General features: G+C 47.5%; 1 protein-coding gene across 1 annotated transcript; it reads left to right on the top strand.

The window, feature by feature from the left end:
- The first annotated feature begins 1,221 nt into the window (after positions 1 to 1,221).
- Positions 1,222 to 16,560, top strand: LOC130125268 (pro-opiomelanocortin-like). Its single transcript, XM_056294796.1, has 3 exons — positions 1,222 to 1,479; positions 15,144 to 15,270; positions 15,480 to 16,560. Exons 2-3 carry the CDS (start codon positions 15,151 to 15,153, stop codon positions 15,996 to 15,998), a joined length of 639 nt encoding a protein of 212 aa, XP_056150771.1. The 5' UTR covers positions 1,222 to 1,479; positions 15,144 to 15,150; the 3' UTR covers positions 15,999 to 16,560.
- Positions 16,561 to 18,773: the final 2,213 nt, after the last annotated feature.

Here is an 18,773-nt window from a genome sequence, read left to right as displayed (position 1 = left end):
CATCGGTGAATCAGGGTGTTGATTTTCTTTGGTGTCTAATTTTGGTAGTTAGAGGTGCCACTGGCTGGAGAAGATTATAAAAGTTGATTTTAGGTCAGCAGTGAAGCTATCGACAGAGCCAGTAAGTGCAGTGAGAGGAGCCAGCTTCTTTGGCATGCCATCGCCAAGTGCTATCAGGGTCGATGGGCCGATGTTACGGGTGTGGAACACGCACCTGTGGTGCCGCACGCATGCAGCTGCGAGGACAAGAAAGTGCCGCCTGAAATCTGATAAGAAAGTGGTCTGACACAGCGGATGTAAGCTATAAGAGGAGAGATGGTCAGATCAGAAGCAACTACACCACGTGCTAGATTAAGATCAAGTGTGTTGCCACTGCAATGGGTGGCATCGTGCATGTACTAAACAAAACCAAAGGTATCAAGAGCTGCCGGAAAAGCCTTACCAAGAGGACTGGGTGTTTTATTTCGATGGATATTGAAATCACCAAGTATTGAGATATGGTCAGCATGGGCAGCAAGGCAAGGTCTGAAAGAAATTTGGTGAAATCATCTAAGAATTGGGAGTATGGCCCAGGTCAGTTGAGAACAACAAGGTAAAATGGCAGGACTCCATTAACCTGAACAGAGCTGTTCACGGCTATTGCAGAGGGAGACATAACTAACATCTCAAAAGATTCAAGTTTAGTATCGGATTTTGAGCCAAGAATAAAGACAGAGTTATAAATTAGTGCAATATCCCCTCGTTGTTTGGTAGCTCGAGAAGCATGAGCACTAGTGTGGTCAGGTGGTGTGGCATCATTTAGTGGTAAGAAAACATTTGGTTTCAAAACTTTGCTCCAACATCAAGTCATTTACCAGCATTGCTTTGTTAGACAGTGATCTGATATTGATGAAGCCAATTTTCTTTCTAGGGTTTGCTGGGATAGGCCTTTGATTGGGGCTAGCAGTGGATGAGGTGATTGATTTGGTGAGATGATCTGTGATACCCAATGCCACTGCCAGACATAGGATATTGTAAATAGATTGTTGTGGTTAGAAGTTAGTGTGGAAGAAAACTTGTGCATGACTCTACGGGGGAAGAGGACAGTCTCAGTGTTTACTGTTCTGGTCAAACAAAATGCAAACAAACACACCACGCACCTCCGGTGACACAGCCATGGAGCACAAACGGAGAGACATAAAACACATGCACAGACCACTCCTCCTCGCATACACCCAGATGGCAAGAAAGAACAGGGAAACGCACCCCGGGGCCTTGGGAATCCAAGAAGTGTGTTTCACGTGTCTATAAAAAGAATCTGTACATTGGAGGGAAGCAACGGCAGACCATCTTCGACAGAGCAATTCATCACAGAAAGAGAGAACAGGAGAGAGCGAGAGAGCGAGAGAGAGAGGGACCACAGAGAAGTGCCGTCAGCCTCAAACAACAGACCTGTGGGGTAAACGGGAGGAAAGAGAAAAGGATAGACTTTGGAAAAAGGTAAGCAATGCTTTGAACTTGTCTATTGCAGAGCTTCTCAGGGAAATGCAGACCTGTTGCCTGGGTTTGTAGTGTCTCCTATCCATTGATAGAGTTTCATTTGGTTGATTGGTTCTTGCATTTAAACCATGTTTATACGGAGAATATGATATACTTCAGAGTGCACAGTGATTTATTCTGTATAATATTTAGGTAGCTTTGCATTTATTGGCAAATAAATGAATATAGTTCATCAAAACTTGAGTTTATTTTAACTGCATGCAGCTTCAGTTAGGTTACACAGTAGTTGACATTTGACCAAAGTTGCTCTCATTCTTGTATATGTTGCATGCACGTATACATTTTATAGACATAATAGCTGAGCATAGGCTATCCCACCTGTATACCACACAAGTTTCTTTCTCTTGATAACTGCTATTTACAAGGCTCTTGTCATGGCATGTCTGCAGCTGAATGAGTCATACTGTATAAAGGGAGTGCAGGCTCCTCTTCAGCAGAGTTACTGTGAAGATTCATCACCGAGGGTTTTAGTGGTTAAAATTAAGGAGTCGACTCAACCAGACATAATCTATCCTTTCTAATGAGAAACAGTTGAACTAATAATCCAAAGGTCAGTACACTGAAACTGTTGACCTGATTATCCGCTGTCAAATAGCCGTCAAATGGGGACTTGAGGAAAACCAGTGGAATCTCGTAAAAGGTTGGAGATTAAATCCATCCAGGTTTTCGACGGAAACAAAAGATTAGACTCTCAAAGATCATGTCCAATTCGGACCGTTGTCAGAAACTTTTAGATCTCCGCATTATTTCGAAAGGAGGCGTAATCCTATCAAACATTCTGACGGCATTCAGTAATTTCAAACAGATAGATGAAGCAATAATTTGCAGATGCATCACAACAGAGAGGTGATGGATGGAGTTTGGTTGGTGGAGATGGGTCACGAGATAATCACATCAGACTACCATCTGTTCTAAGCCCTCATTTGTGCATCTTCCTTGCAATTCCACTGGGAATGACTCTGAGAATGTGTGGAATGCATGAATGTAAATTCCTCCATATTGTGACTAATTGTATGGTGAGTGCCAGTGCACAGGAGCTAGGGCTGTTGCGAGATGACCAAAATCTCATATCACGATATAGGTCATTCATATCACGATAACGATACATATCTATGGTACATGAGTACACTACAATCAGATGCGCTGTCACTACACTGAATGCCCTCTAGCGGCAACGTAGCATTCATAGGCCACTGTATTAATGCGAACAATAAAGTAGTCCCACAACACAGCTATAGCACATTTTCTGTAAATTCACTGAATAAATAGTTTATATAAAATGACCATATGGAAAGGCCCGTTTCTAATGACATTTTGAATTATATACTTGACACATAAGGTATAAAAGGCACTTACTCATATTTGACTATTTTTCTCCTTTTATTTAGAACCTTTGTGCACATTTTTAATTAAGCATGTAACAAAATATAAAATATTAATGTGTGAGGCTAGTGGTGTTTGAGTCTGTTGTGGGGACCGGCGTGCGGCATATTTTGCTTAGTACGGGTTTCTGGTCCGTGTCAGACTTTTCATACCCAAACCACGTCCACGATAAGAGTAGTTCCTTTTAGGTACAAGCTCCTCGTTTTGTCCTGGCTGGTCGGAGTCCTTGTGTTCGGAATTACCCCATTCTGCGTTACGTTCACTGTTATTTTTAAAAAAATTTTTTTATAACGTTCACTGTTTCCCTGCGGAGAGGGTCGTCCAAATGACGAAAAATATTGCCGTAAAGACTGTGATTTGCGACACAACGAAAGAAGCGATAGAGCTTCACGTTACGTCACCAATCCGGAAGTCGGCCATATTGGAGGCACTCAATGTAAACAACTCAAGCGGACCAACTTTTCGTTACTTCTTGCTACTTTACGTTACTTTTCTTGCTCAGAATGGTTAATTATTGTCGTGTTTTTGGCTGCACAAATCACTCGGACCGGGAAAAGCATCTGGAGTATTTCAGATCGCCAAAAGTCAGTCTAAATCAGGGAGAGGAGTGCAAAAAATATATCGGAGGAAAGGAGACGTTTGTGGCTAGCAAAGCTGAACCAGGACTTAAAGGGCAAGAATCTTGACAACATTCGAGTTTGTTCTGCACATTTCTTGTCAGGTAGGTGAAATATTAATAACAGCAACTAATTTTATAGTGTAACTTAATGCTGTTTCTTGCATTCTTGGTTGAATATCTGATTCTGATCTCATTTCATAGCCTACTGGCACTGTAGTAGTACAGGACTTCTAACATTACAGTCACGGTAAAATTGTACCTAAAATGTAGCCTCAAAGTGTGCTATATTTCTAATTATTGTATTCCAGGTAAAAAGTCTGACCTGTACAAGAAGGATGACTCAGATTTGGCGCCATCTGTTGATAGGACAGGAAAGCAACATCCACAATCACTTAAAGAGTGACATCACGCTACAAGCGTCGTATGGCTAGAACCCAAGAGAAACTGAAGGCTGATGCTGCCAATTCCTTGACTTTATGGACATACTAGTTGCTGATGATTCTACCACAAGTGATTATGTCAGTGATCATCTGTGCAGTATTGGGATTCAAACTGAAATGACTGGTGATGTTATTGATTATATGACCAGTGAACTTCAAAATCTGAGAACAGAAAACATTCAGGTGCATTCTGATGTGGAACATTTGTCCTCTATGACTAAAGTGCATTTGTGGGTAATGATGAAAAGGTTTTATTTTTCACTGGTCTACCTACATTCCAGATTTTGTTAGCTCTGTTTACATACCCAAGTCATCACCTCCCTGTGAAAGTCACTTAATCCATTCAAGGTGCTGATGCTGACATTGATGCGACTAAGGCTTAATGTTTTTACAACCTTCCTGTCTTGTGCATTCAAAGTGTCAATAACCACTGCTTCTAGGGTATTCACTGATGTCATTGATGTCATGTTCATTCACATGAAACCACTTGTTATATGGTGAGAAAGAGAACAGTTGCAAAAAACCACGCCAATGCAATTCAGAAAAAAATTTGAGGAAAAATGTATTATTATTCTCGACTGCTTTGAGGTGTTTATAAATCATCCATCTAATCTTATAGCCAGAGCAGAAACATGGTCTTCCTACAAGCACCATAATACAGTTAAAGTTTTGATTGGTATTACACCACAGGGCAGTCTCATACATATCAAACGCATGGGGAGGAAGAGCTAGTGATAAGTTCATAACTGAAAACTGTGGCATTTTAGACATCATTCCTGGTGATTTAGCTCTCGCTGACCGTGGCTTTGATATTCAGGATACTGTAGGTTGCATGATGGCTCAAGTCAAAATCCCAGCCTTTACTCATGGGAAGTTGCGGTTAGCTCCAGTTGACTTAGAAACCACAAGGAAAATTGCTCATGTTAGAATTCATGTTGAGCGTGTGATCGGTAGTATGCGCCAGAAATACTGTATTTGGGGGAGGGGGCATTGCCAATTGATTTCTTGATGTGTAAGGATGACAGTTTTAGTACCGTGGACAAGATTGGCCTTGTCTGTTGTGCTCTGGTGAACCTTTGCCCATCAGTTGTTGATTTCAACTGAACTGTCTGGGCTGGGCAGTATGTCAATATAATATTGATAATGTGATACAAGACTATCGTAATATGGCATAGGCCAAGTGTTGTTTGACCCTGGTTTTAAAGGTTGCCTTACAATAAAGATGTACTTTTCTAAACCTACCACTGTTCCATTATTTGGCTTTACCCACTTAGTCATTATGTCCACATTATTGATGATTGTTTATCAAAAATCTAGGCCTAATATGTAAATATTTTGTGCAAGCTCCAATGGTTGGGGAAGGAAATCATCAGAACAACACAAATGTATTAAAAGAATACAAACTTTATTAGTCATTATATCTTCAAAAAAATACAAGTAAGGAAATAAAATAAAATATTTAAATACATCTTTCAGCCTTATCCAAACAAAGCGACTGAAGTGCCTAGGGACAAGTTTCTGGACTGGCTGCAATTAGCCTGTACATCACAGATGTATATTTAGAAATGTCACATCTCAATAAGAATGTATGAAGCTACACAACGCCTTTTTTTTTTTTTTAAACTGAGGTGTTTTACTCAATACCTTTCTTGGCCCTTTTTGGCAGAAACTGAGGTAGTCTGCGGCACTTGGGACGACACCATTTTCCTTTTGGTGCAACTTCAACATTAACACATGAATAGTGAAACCACTGAACATGACATTTTGCATTGTCACACAAAATCATCTGACCAAACTCAACCTAGTCACAGAAACACCAGGTTTTTTCTTGCTCACTGGCACTCGTGGCATTAGAACCATCTGAAACAGCAGGGACAGAGACGCTAGGTTGTGGGGACACATTTGCCATGGTAGATGAAACCTGGTGTAGAACTTGCCAACTAGCTCTGGCATAGTGGCTGTGTCAAAAATGTGCTTGCTTTTCTGACATATCATGCCCCAGAACTCTTCTTCAAATAAAATGTGCTCAACATGCAGATCTTTCTCTGTCCAAACAGCAAAATAGGCAGATTCCAGTTTGCACACACCAAACTGAGTTTGCAGTGTGGAGAAGCCCATTGCCTTCGCCTCCCGTGCCCTCAACCTGACCGAGCAGCGGTACTCCGTGGGTGAGCGTGAGGCGTTAGCCTGTATCTGGGCTTGTGAAAGGTGGCACCTCTACCTCTATGGCCGCTCCTTCATCCTCAGGACAGATCACCAGGCCCTGACAGCGCTGCTGTCCACATCTGGGACAGGCCACAAACCCCTGAGGTTGCACCGCTGGTCTGACCGCCTCCGCCAGTACAACTTCAGCCTGCAGTTCACCCCAGGCAGAGACAATGTTGTCGCCGACCTGCTCTCTCGCTCTGTCTCCACCCCAGCTCCACAGACGGACACTGACTGTGTGGAAAAGGACATTGTCCAAATGCTACACACACCCCTTCAGGCCACTGTCTCTCTGCAGAAGCTGAGGGCAGCCTCCGAACAGGACCCTGTCCTCTCCCAGCTCCGCGCCTACATCCAGAACGGCTGGCCTCACAAGGTCCCAGAGGAGCTGGCTGCGTTCGCCCGAGTCAGACAGGAGCTCTCCTGCTGGAACAACACCTGCGTGGCACGTGGGTTTTGCACAGTGGTCCCAGCTGCTCTCCGTGCACGTGTTTTGAATATGGCGCATGAAGGCCACCTGGACATTGTAAAACTGAAACAGCACTGCCGAGACCTGGTGTGGTGGCCAGGGATAGACAGAGATATTGAGGCTCTGGTGAAGGACTGTTCTGCCTGCCTTGTGAGTGGCAAGACTGGCCACCAGGCTCCCCCACCCCTGCAACCTCTCGCCTGGCCCTCTCAGCCCTGGGAACACCTGCAGTTGGACATTTGTGGTGAGATCCATGGAGTTCCCCACCACCAACGCTTCATGGTGGTCGCCTACGATCTACACTCAAAATGGCCTGAACTCACCACTCCCGGCACTGTGACCTCACAGATCATCATTGACTTCCTGGACTCTCTTTTCTCTCGCTGGGGCCTCCCAAAGACCATCACCACTGACAACGGCCCTCAGCTGGTCTCTGCTGAGTTCACTGCTTATCTCGAAAGCAAGGGCATCCGTCATATACGCACTGCGTACTACCACCCCCAGGCCAATGGCGGCGTTGAACGTTTTCACCGGTCACTGAAGAACGGCCTCAGAGCACACATGGCCCAAGGGTGCTCTTTCACGCAGGCCATCCGTCACACTCTGCTGCACTATCGGGCCACACAGCACTCGACCACAGGCGTCTCCCCAGCCTCTCTCATGCTAGGCCGGGAACTGTGCATGCCCCTTGACAGGCTCCGCCCCTCCACACCCCAGGCACCTCCCTCTGGGGTCAGAGCCTCAGTCACTCGTCAGCAGACGCGGATGAAGCAACGGTTTGACCAGTCAAAACGAACCAGGGTGCCAGACATCAATGTGTCAGACTGGGTCAGGGTCCGCAGGCCCCACAGGGACAATAAAATGGCTTCATACTGGTCCTCTCCTCTCCAAGTCACCCGTCAGCTGGGCCTAGCCACTTACCTCCTCAGCGATGGCACTCGGTGGCACTCCAGTCGTCTACGGAAGGTGTCAGCTCCGCCACGCACAGCTGGTGACACAACCTTAGCCATTCCCTCAGCATGGCGAGACGCCCCGGGGCTTCATGCAGCTCCTACACGGGCCCCAGACATTCCTGGGCCTCAGCTTCCCCTGCCTTCTCCCTCCCCACCTCGGCCTGCCCAGGCTCAGGCTGCCCCGCGACCTGTTCGCACACGTTTACGCCCTGGCCACTTAGAGGACTTTGTGTCAACCTTTCATGTTTGAAATCCTGCCGGGGGGGGGGGGGATGTTATGTCTGCACACATCGACAGTGCTGCATTTGATTTGGTGCTGTTCTATTGTGCTGGGATCGATTGGTGATGCCTGCGGGCTCTGGGTTGTTTGATCGGGTCTGCCTGTGATGCTGTGTCAGTCGAAATAAAGAATGCCACGTAGCGGTTGTGTCGAGCGACAGCGCTGTGTCCTGACGTGATTTCTTTTTTTTTTTCTAAAGTTTATTTCTGATTTTTTCCTTTTTTCTCCCAATTTAGTGGCCAATCGATCCCTATTTTAATTCAAACACCACCCTCGTACTGCATGCGTTCGCCAACTGCATCTCTCCGGCCGGCAGTCTCGAAGGAGACCGCCTCGCCACTTTCGTGACAAGGCGACTCCGGGCCGGACCACTGTTTTTTCCGACACACACAGAGACGCATTCACGTGACGAACACAAGCCGACTCCGCCCCCCTCCCGAAGACAGCGTTGCCAATGATTGCTGCTTCATCGAGTCCGGCCATACTCGGATCTGACGAGACCGGGGCGCGAACCCCAGTCCCCAGTGGGCAACTGCATCGACACAAAGCCGATGCTTAGACCGCTACACCACCGCGGACCTTCCTGACGTGATTTCTAAATACAATAGCTGTATCTTTGTAAGTCGTTCTAAGTCCTCCTTTTGAGGCACGCGCAAGCGCCCCCCCCCCCCCCGTCGGTGAAAAAAAATACAAAAAGTTTTTTTTTCATAGTGATCAACACTGCTCACATAGTGATCACGGATCAATTAGCCAAGGCAATCGTTCTTTCAGGTTGAATGAGGTTAATTGAAATATTGAAATTCCCATCACCAAGTTGTTTTCCATGCGTTATGACGCACATTGACTGTTGATGTTGGAAGACAATAATACACGTGCTGACTTTTTTTAATGATTAAAAAGGTATAGGCCAACATAATGTCGCGGTTTTTCTATAGCCCGGATAACTATGGATGGAGGCGGGGACTTTTAGGTGCGACAAACCGGGCTTCACCACCGTTAGCTAGATAGCTGCGCCAATGCTAGGGCTAGCCTGCTAGTTAGCTAGTTAGCCGTGTGCTAATGGGTTAGCAAGCTCACCTTGGGACCAGGGCTGGTGATGGAACAGGGCGGCTGAGCTTTAGGCGGGGCGGGAGATGGATGGCTGCTCTCCGGGGTGCGGGTCTCTCTCTCTCTCTGTACTCTGGCTCCGGTGTGACCGGGTGAATGCCTCTCTCAGTCTCTCTGGGGAAGCTCTCGGGGGTAGTCAGCTAGCTACAGGTACCGAGGCAGTCTGCTGCTAACACTACCACTGCTAGCCACCGTATCTACTGTCTAGCCCAGGATACGCTAGGTTTCCCTGCTCTATCCCACGCTAAGGTGACAGTCTACGATATGGTTACTAAACAGTTCTGGCGCTCTGTCTCTCCCGCGGTGTCTAATATAGTTGCGTCTGTGACAGCGCGAGCTAACCTGTGATTGGTCCTCTAGCTGCACGAGCCCAGTGCAACATTCCAAGTACACCCCCAGGCATTTCCCACTACACTGCCCCCCTCCAGCACTGTTGAGTCCCTTCAACATAAATGAACAACAGACTTCAAAGATCAGTCTGATTAATCTAACACGATAAACGGGACAGAACACCCGCGAAATGAACTAGGCCCGGAACAAAGGGCGTCAAACAAATGTGGGTGGTGGCTATCCATACTGGACTCTTGTGACTAGCCTAGTAACCCCCAAGTCAACTAGTCACGTCCGTCAAAGTTAGTCTAGGAGCCAGGCGGGCCTCCGGACTGGCCGGCCCCGTCTGGTGGTGTACGGGAGATGGGACTCAGCGGCGTCGGCTTCGTCTCCTTCTGGGTCAGGGGCGTTGGACTGCCCGCCCGGAGCACAGGCTGCTGTCCCACGACGTTGGGTGATTGTCGACTCGCCTGAAGAGTAGCTGGCAGCAGTGGGTTGGAGCGCTGGAACCGAGCCGGGGAGCCTGGTGTGCTGGGTCCTCCATCGTCGTTTGCGTGGAACAGGTCCTCCAGGCGGAGATCAAGGTCTTCATCGATCTCCTCCTGCTCTGTCACTCCTTCGTACTCCTCTGTTCTCTGCGCCCCCGGCTCCTCCATGTCAGCAGCGGGAGGACCTCCTTCAGGTGTTTCCTGCAGCCCTATGGCTGGTGCTGGAGCAGACAACAGAGCATGGCGCCTGTCATCTGTGCCCCAGATCTTCACCAGGCAGTCATCTGAGCCCGTGAAAATGCGTCGCCCGGTGCGGTCGAAGGTGACACAGTAGACAGAGGAGAAATGTCCCAGAATCCTCTTGTGCATCTTCATGTGCTGGTAGACAGCTGTAGGCAGTAGCTGGCGTAGACGGTAGGAGCCATTGAGCCGACGCCCATTGCTCGTCTCCACGATATTGGGTGGACTCCCATAGATAATAGGAGGCTCTGGGGGTCGTCCACAGTGCAGAGCAGCCAGCGCTGAGCCCTTCCACACAACATGCTTGCAGCTCTTGTTGGTACGCAGGAGGTTCTGCCTGCCGGCTCCCAGGATGCTGTGGAGACCAGGCACGCTGGCAGGAACCTCTTTCTCCAGCAGTGGACATACTCTAGAACACACTTGGAGTAGGTGGTCTGGGCTGATGTGCCTGTGCAACTTCACCTTGTTAATGTTGTCGATGCCACTGGCCAGGGTCTTGAGCTCGGGGGTGCTCATGCTGTCTCCTACCGGCGGAGGACTTGGAGAGCTATCGCGACGCCGCTCGTCTTCCCATGCTACTCGCCGGATTCTCCCTTTTCCTTCAACGTCTCGCCCCAGCGTCGCTTTAAAGTCATACTCGCGTGCCTCAACCTTCCTGATTGCTTCAGCTAGTGTTTTGGGTTCTGCCCCCAGGACTTCATACGCGATGTTTTGGTTCTTCAGCCCACGCAGAAAGGCTTCTGCAGCGTAGGCCTCCTGCAGTGTAACACCAACCTGCGGGTATGCCAGTGTGACAAGTCTCCTCACTTCCTCGCCAAACTCATAGAAGGTCATCTCTCTGGCCTGCTTAACCTCGCTGAGTTTACGGCGCGCAGTTCCCTCAGGCAGCTCTTTACCGTAGCGGCGGCGTAACTGGGTGATGAGCGCGTGGTAGTCATCTTTTATCGGAGCCGGCTGCGCGATGACAAAAGACATGGCGTTGTCCCTCACTCGGAGATACAAGGCGTCCAAACAGGTCTCGTCGGTCCAGCCCCTCTTTCTCGCCATCCGTTCGAATGGTCCAACGAAACTATCCCAGGAGCTTGATGTCATTTTCGTGTCCTCGGTCGGGACCTTGTGAGCTTCGGTTGCCGCTCCGACTTTGAAGGTCTCCTGTCTGGCTCTGTTGACCTCTAGAGGAACCTGCCTGCCCTCCAACGCTGTCATCCAGCAGGTTTCGGCCGCCGTTGCTGTCCAGGGACATTTGGCCACCCTGCATCCCGTCGGGGGTTGGTACTGCAGTCGCTCCATTTTTTCCACCATGACCGATCGGAGTGCCGGTAAGTGGTGCGGGCTCACTGGGTCCATTTCCTGTATAGCGCAGGGCTGCTGGGGCCGCTTTGCTGCTCGGCCTGGCTGGCGTCTCCTCGTTGCGCCGGTCGCTCAAGTTAGCCACTGCGGCCATAGCTGCTGGCAACAGGTGATCAGCGCCGTCTCGCTGTCTGGCCCCTGGGTTCTCCCGGGCCGGGGTGAACTGTGAGAGTAGGCTCATGTCTTGCACCGTTCTGCTAGTTCGTTCTCCGAGCACAGCCCCTGCCGACCCTACACCACTATCGCTTTGAGGGCTACTAGGAGAAACCCCTTGCTTCACTACTTGAGCGATGGGCGACAAACCGGGAGGCTCACCTTGGATATCTGAACGATGACGGGCCCAATCGGTGCGCTGAATGGGAGGTGTGGGGGGACGAGATCGCTTAGCCACCGCTTCCGCTAGTCCATCGATACGCGCTGTGAGGGCCTCCATCTGCATCTCTATCTGGCGTTGCATCTTAACCTGGGTCTGGCGTTCCATGTTTTCCATCTGGCGTTGCATCTGAACCTGGGTCTGGTTCATGGTTTCCATCTGCGCCAGGAGGAGCTTCATCCAGGCGTGCTCTCCGGGGTCTTCTGTCCCCACACCAGCACCATCCAGACTCAACTCAGACTGTTCTTTTACATTTTCTTTGTCCTGTGACATTTTTATTTTTCCACTGATTTACGTGACTACTGAAGAAATTACAGTGCTTCACAAAATGGCTGACTCACTCAGTTGCTAGCTGGGTTAGCTCACAGTGTGCAGGCTGAATTATGCCGCCATGTGACCGGGGCAGGATCCTCCGGTGTTGAGATTATGGCGAATCCCAACCTTTTATCCCACTTCTGACACCACTTGTCGCGGTTTTTCTATAGCCCGGATAACTATGGATGGAGGCGGGGACTTTTAGGTGCGACAAACCGGGCTTCACCACCGTTAGCTAGATAGCTGCGCCAATGCTAGGGCTAGCCTGCTAGTTAGCTAGTTAGCCGTGTGCTAATGGGTTAGCAAGCTCACCTTGGGACCAGGGCTGGTGATGGAACAGGGCGGCTGAGCTTTAGGCGGGGCGGGAGATGGATGGCTGCTCTCCGGGGTGCGGGTCTCTCTCTCTCTCTGTACTCTGGCTCCGGTGTGACCGGGTGAATGTCTCTCTCAGTCTCTCTGGGGAAGCTCTCGGGGGTAGTCAGCTAGCTACAGGTACCGAGGCAGTCTGCTGCTAACACTACCACTGCTAGCCACCGTATCTACTGTCTAGCCCAGGATACGCTAGGTTTCCCTGCTCTATCCCACGCTAAGGTGACAGTCTACGATATGGTTACTAAACAGTTCTGGCGCTTTGTCTCTCCCGCGGTGTCTAATATAGTTGCGTCTGTGACAGCGCGAGCTAACCTGTGATTGGTCCTCTAGCTGCACGAGCCCAGTGCAACATTCCAAGTACACCCCCAGGCATTTCCCACTACAATAATCTACTACACAAAAGTGGCATGTGTGATTTTGCTTAGTGCACCTTCTATGCTTAGTGCACCTTCGCCAAAAGCCCGGAAGCTACCACACAACGCCTGCACTAAGACGTGGCCTGACCAGGCGGAGACGCAGGTGTAATATTTGGTTTTATCTGACAACAAACTGGCACCGCGCCATCTGATTTTGTTTGACACACCCTCTACTGCGCTACCACGCCCATCTCGACGCAAGTGATGTCACGGCGAACCCGGAAATTAGCAAACGCGCCCTGGCGAGAGAAAAACCACTCTGCAGAAATGGTTGATGCTAGATCCAATGGGGTGTAGGCACGGAAGTAGCCGTGATTGGCTGTTGCGTCGGCCAATAGACAGCGCGGAACCTCGAAGCGCACTGTCTTGAAACAAACGATGCGCACTGAAACATTTAGCTAGCTAGCTTACAACTGACCTTAACAATGCCAGATCGCACTGTAACGATAGCTAACAAATTCAAAGAGTTTAAACCCTAACCAACAACCAATACGTCTACTTCCGTGCCTACACCCCGTTGGATCGAGCATCAACCCAACGAAATTGTCACTATGTCTACATTAGCGTTACCACTGGCCTTGCACCGCCCGGAAACTAGAGCCCTAAATGTAACTGACTGAAAACACTTTGTATTCTCTGGAGAGACAACTACAAGAAAATGCTGCTAAGGGCACATTAAGTTTAGGGCTTTTTGATTCAGAAACATCTGAACAAGGTGCTGAAAATATCCCACAAGTAAGATGGCCCATAGGCTCCTTAAGCAGTATACCAGTATGCACTGTGTGTGCACTAGTTGATATTTTAAAATTTCAGTCATCTGCCTGTTCCTTTCTTAAAGAGTAAGTTTGCCCAGTTTGGACTAAGACAAACCACTGTGTGGGTGGGTGCTAGTTCTGTGGAAATCACTGACCGTTTCCTGTAAACCTCATTTTGCGTTGCAACACTTTGCAACACTTTTGACTTGAGCTGGGCAAGGTTTCCGGAGTGAAATTTGCCAATCTGATCATCTTTCTGAAATCCTTGTCCTGAAATGAAATGTTAAAACTTCTTATGGTCGTTTTTAAAGGCTACCAGAGATGGGTTTTGTTTAAAAATTGTAGCGAATTCGGGGGACAACGCAACCACAGGAACTGCCGCGGCCGGGAAGCGAACCTGTATTGCCTGCACCGCAGGAGACATCGCTAACCGCTAAACTAAAGGATCAGATCCGCCAGCCAGCTGCCAGCGTGTCTACTAATCCATGCACGTTACACTATGCAAACTTGCACACTGACCCATATACTGTGAGATTAAGTCGCTTAAACCTCTGCAGGCGCCATGCTGTGCTGAACTCTGCAGACTCCAATTATACATATGTTGAACCAGCTGGTCGTGGACCACCATGTCGAAATTCTCTTTTTCATCTCATCCAACAGATATCCAAATCAGACTGAAAGCTGGTCATGAGACAGGCCATTGAATTTACTATCATGTCCGTAATAGCCATGCTGCATGGACTATGGCACCACTACTTCCAAAAAAACAAAAAAAAATGTTGTGGATTGACACGTTGCTCTCATGAAGACTTGCACCTGATGGTCATAGATGTACAGAAATCCTGTAGCATTCAAACATAGTCTAACTTTTATTGGGTGGTCAAATATGTTAACATGTGTCATGGAATTACACCTCATACCATCACAACACCATCACCAGTCTGCAATGACTGAATGAATAACTTAATTCTGTTACATCGCTCAGCACCAGTGTTGTACTCGGCCTTCAGTAAACCAATTTCAAACTCTCTATGAATGTGTATGATTTGTATCAGCTTCATTTGATGTCTTCCTTAGCTGTTTGCCGTTAACTGTCAGATGTTCAATGGATGTTGGGCATCAAAAACCCAGCTGTACTGTAGCTCTTGACAGGCTTAACCCAGTGTGCCTGCAAGCAAATATTTTCCAATATTATATCTCCTATAATATTTACAATCAATCTCTATTGATTCATTTTTACTTAAAGTGCTGAAAGGAGCAAACAGTGCAAAGTTTCCAAGAGTTCCCTTCATCAGTGAAAATAAAGTGAAAGTAAAGCTTAACAAGCATTCAGTATGTACTTCCCATATCGGGGTGAAGTAGCCTTTAAGGTTTTGTATAACAATTGGTTTTCCCAATTGCTGACCTCAACCATTGGTTGGTAATCTGCAGAATGGACCCCTGACCCTTCACGCAAAAGCCAGGAAACTTAATCATGTCCCTGTGTCTGTGTCCCTTACAACTTCCCAGGCTGAAGATGGCGTATGGGCTTTGGCTGTTTGTGGCGGTCTCAGTGTATATGTGTAGTTCTGGGGTTGGAGCAGTGTGCTGGGACACCTTCCTTTGCAAAGAACCTGGCTCAAAGGACAAGCAACTGGTAGGTCGAATTATCTTTAGTATCCCAACATCTTCATTTTCATCATCATTATCTCCTTCCCGATCAACATCAAGTCACTGCAGTCCCTCATAATCCACATCACTACCACTGTAGGTCAATGACATCCCATTTTGAAGTCTTTTTGGTGTCTGTGTCTTATTTGCTGTTTCACAGGGGATTGCACTGACACATGTATATTTATGTTGTAGGCTAAATCCCCAGAGTCCAGTCCCACAGCCCTGGATTCCAATGAGGAAAATCTCTCGCTGGGCGTGCTGTTGGTCAGCCTGGCAGCCGGAGGCAAGATCCAGCTGTCAAAGCTGGACAACCGAAATGAAGAGCGACGCTCCTATGCCATGGAGCATTTCCGCTGGGGAAAACCCGCTGGCAGAAAACGTCGGCCCGTCAAAGTCTCCGTCTCTTCTTCTGGGGGCGGTTTCACTCCACAGGTACGCAGGCAGTTGGGGTACAGGGAGAATGTAGAAAACGGGGATTTGGTTGTCCAGCAGCCAAAGAGCCTAGAGCTGAAGGCAGTGAAGTACAGCCCTAAAATGGGCTTCTTGCTGAGCCCACAGGAAAGCAAAAATGAGACCTATCGGATGAGTCACTTCCGGTGGAGCACACCTACACAGAAGCGGCACAGCATCTTTGCAAAGACATGGGATGAGAAATCTCAGAAATCCCTGCTCAGGTTTTTTCAGAGCATCAGCAGCGGGGATGCACAGTAGAAGAGGTCAGCCCAGCCGGAAGAGACCAACGGCAACTGCATGTCATGAAAAGCCGATGGCTCACTGTTTGAAATGATGGGGCCCTCAGTGCATGCTATTGAGATTATTGTTTTGACCAACAACTTATTCTGATACAACTACCTTATCTAAAGGCTATTTAACGAGAGGCAATAGTTTTATGTTAAAAGCAAAAGCCATTTATCAAAAAGCCATTAACCTACTTCCTGCCTTGACCTTTATGGCCTTGACCTGAACGCTGTATCAGCAACATCATTTCTCATGGACATCAGAACGTCATTGCTGACCCTAACAATTTCCCTAAGGAACTTAAGCCACCGAAGGCCTTTCAAAGGTTGGACGTGGGTGTGAGCAGCGTCATCGAAATTATTTTTGTTTTTCTTTTCACACAGCTGTGCTATGCCGTCATTTAAATTAATCAAATAAACGTTATGCATTTTGTGGCAAACAACGAAGGTGTCGCCTGACTGATTCTAGACGGGATGATGAACCTACGGCCATCGAGCACACGCTGGAAAGCGATATCAAATCAAAGGCGGGCCTGTGTAACAATCCTCTTAGTGGTGTAGACGGAGGAATAAACTTTGATTTATTCAGTTTCCGTTTGGTTTATGGTACCTTTTGTTCACCTCGAACACAGGGCTGTGCGATATGACCAAAATCTCATATCACGATAACGGTACATATCACGATATAGCGGTTTCTGTAAATTCAATGAATACATAGTTTATATAAAACGACCACATGGAAAGGCCTATTTCTCAATACACTTTGAATTATATACTCGAAAAATAAAAGGTACTTACTCATATTTGATTATTTTTCTCCTTTTATTTAGAACCTTTGCGCAAATTGACATGATTCTTGCGTGGGTGGTAAAAGGCTAGTGGTGTTGGAGTCTGTTGTGGGGACCGGTGTGCGGCATATTTTGCGAAGTACGGCTTTCTGGTCTGCGTCAGACTTTTCATAGCCAAACCACGTCCTTCAGGTACTAGCTCCTCGTTTTGTCCTAGCTGGTCGGTGTCCTTCTGTTCGTGTTCGGAATTACCCCGTTCTGCGTTACGTCCACTATCCTCCGTGTTTCTTTGTATTGCCTTCATGCAAATTTCCTGCCTGCGTCCGTGCTGTGCGAGGGGTGGAAAGGGTCGTCCAAAATGACGAAAAACATTGCCGTAAAGAGTGTGATTTGCGACACAACGAAATAAACGATAGCGCTTAATATTGTAACGTCCACGAACAAGTACACACGTTGGCTAACGGGTCGGAGCCTTTAGTCGAGCGGTTAGCGATGTCTCCCGCGGTACGGGAGGTACGGGTTCGCGTCCAGACTGCGACATTTCCTGTGGTTGCCCCCCGAATTCGCTACAATATGAAACGATAGACGTTTTCTATCGTCACACGATATATATCGCCATATCGCACTGCCCTCTACAAGTAGTTTCATCTGTATCACAAAATACTCCTCTGCTATAACTGACTATTCTCCTCATAGGCAGACAATGAGACACCGGGCCCCTGGGCATGGACACGTGCACAGGACACGTGCCCCCCGCACATACACAAAGTTTTTCAGTAGGACTTCTGGGGCTCTGTTATTGACATGAAGGACTAAGCTCTTTGACTATGCAACAAGAAATGCAAAGTTAATAACTATGTCTTCACGCAGAGGTTCTGGTTTAGGGGCCCCTGAGCCTGGGAGGGCCTGCTCGGTAATAATAATAATAAATTAAAACTTGTATAGCGCTTTTCTAACACTCAAAGTCGCTTTACCCATGACTCTCCCGATAAACATTCTGATGCAACCGCACATTCCTGAAGGGCAGGCTCGTGTTGGCAAGGGTATGGCGCAGGTACAGTGAGTCGACACTATGCATCACTATTTGGATCGCACCCTAAACAGGAAGACGTCTGTAGACAATATGCAGGAAAGGTGAGCAGACAAATGATAAATTGTTATGCAACTGACAGGTCTTCATATTTGGCCTTAATGGGGCGGTATTATTTGCTGTGCAATCACTGAATAGTTTGCTGTGGAAAGCAAGACTCAGCCAAGTCAGTCAAGTGTGTGTGTGTGTGTGTGTGTGTGGGGGGGGGTTCAACAAGTCAAGTCAATTGTATTTGTATAGCCCAATATCACAAATTACAAACAAGAAAACGACTAAATCAGCCTGGCTTCTGTGTTTTGAAGCTGAAATCTAGTGTACTGCTACTATTGTGCTTTGTAATGGCACTTGGATTTTTTTTTTAATCGTGCACACCGAAATTAATTTACTTTAAATTCAATGGAAGTGTTACCTAAATACCTGAACCATTTACACTAAAACTCAAACTGTCTCCCCGCAAAGCAATTTGTCGTAAAAAAAAGCTCTTTTCCATCTCATATATATCCTTTCATTTCCTGTGTAGATCCTGGTAATGATATTGAATGGAGGCTATTCTAAATCCTCAACATGGAAAAAGCCGTAACTACAAATGTCTCAGCAATAACCTGCAAGATTAAGAGTGATTTACAGCAGAATTACTGCATTCGGAGTTAATAAATTTTTATTTTGTAAATGCATTTGAATCCCTACATTGCTGCTGCAAAAGGAGAAGACATGATGGCTGGTGCTGAGATACACGTGTTGAATTTGATTCCAGTCAAGTGGCCCTTCAAACGAAAGAAGAAAATAAATCTTAGCAAAGGACTATAAACATGTCCACAGCACAGGCTGTTACCCTGGTAAGTGTTTTCGAACACACACACACCACACTCTC

Source organism: Lampris incognitus, chromosome 15, assembly GCF_029633865.1.
Source record: "Lampris incognitus isolate fLamInc1 chromosome 15, fLamInc1.hap2, whole genome shotgun sequence".
In the NCBI taxonomy this organism is placed as follows: Eukaryota; Metazoa; Chordata; class Actinopteri; order Lampriformes; family Lampridae; genus Lampris; species Lampris incognitus.
This window is presented reverse-complemented; position numbering and strand designations above follow the sequence as displayed.

Coding starts and splice junctions, on each gene's coding strand:
- LOC130125268 (XM_056294796.1), top strand. CDS start 15,151: ATGGCGTATGGGCTTTGGCTGTTTGTGGCGGTCTCAGTGTATATGTGT. Junction 15,271..15,479: donor GCTCAAAGGACAAGCAACTG/GTAGGTCGAATT, acceptor TTTATGTTGTAG/GCTAAATCCCCAGAGTCCAG.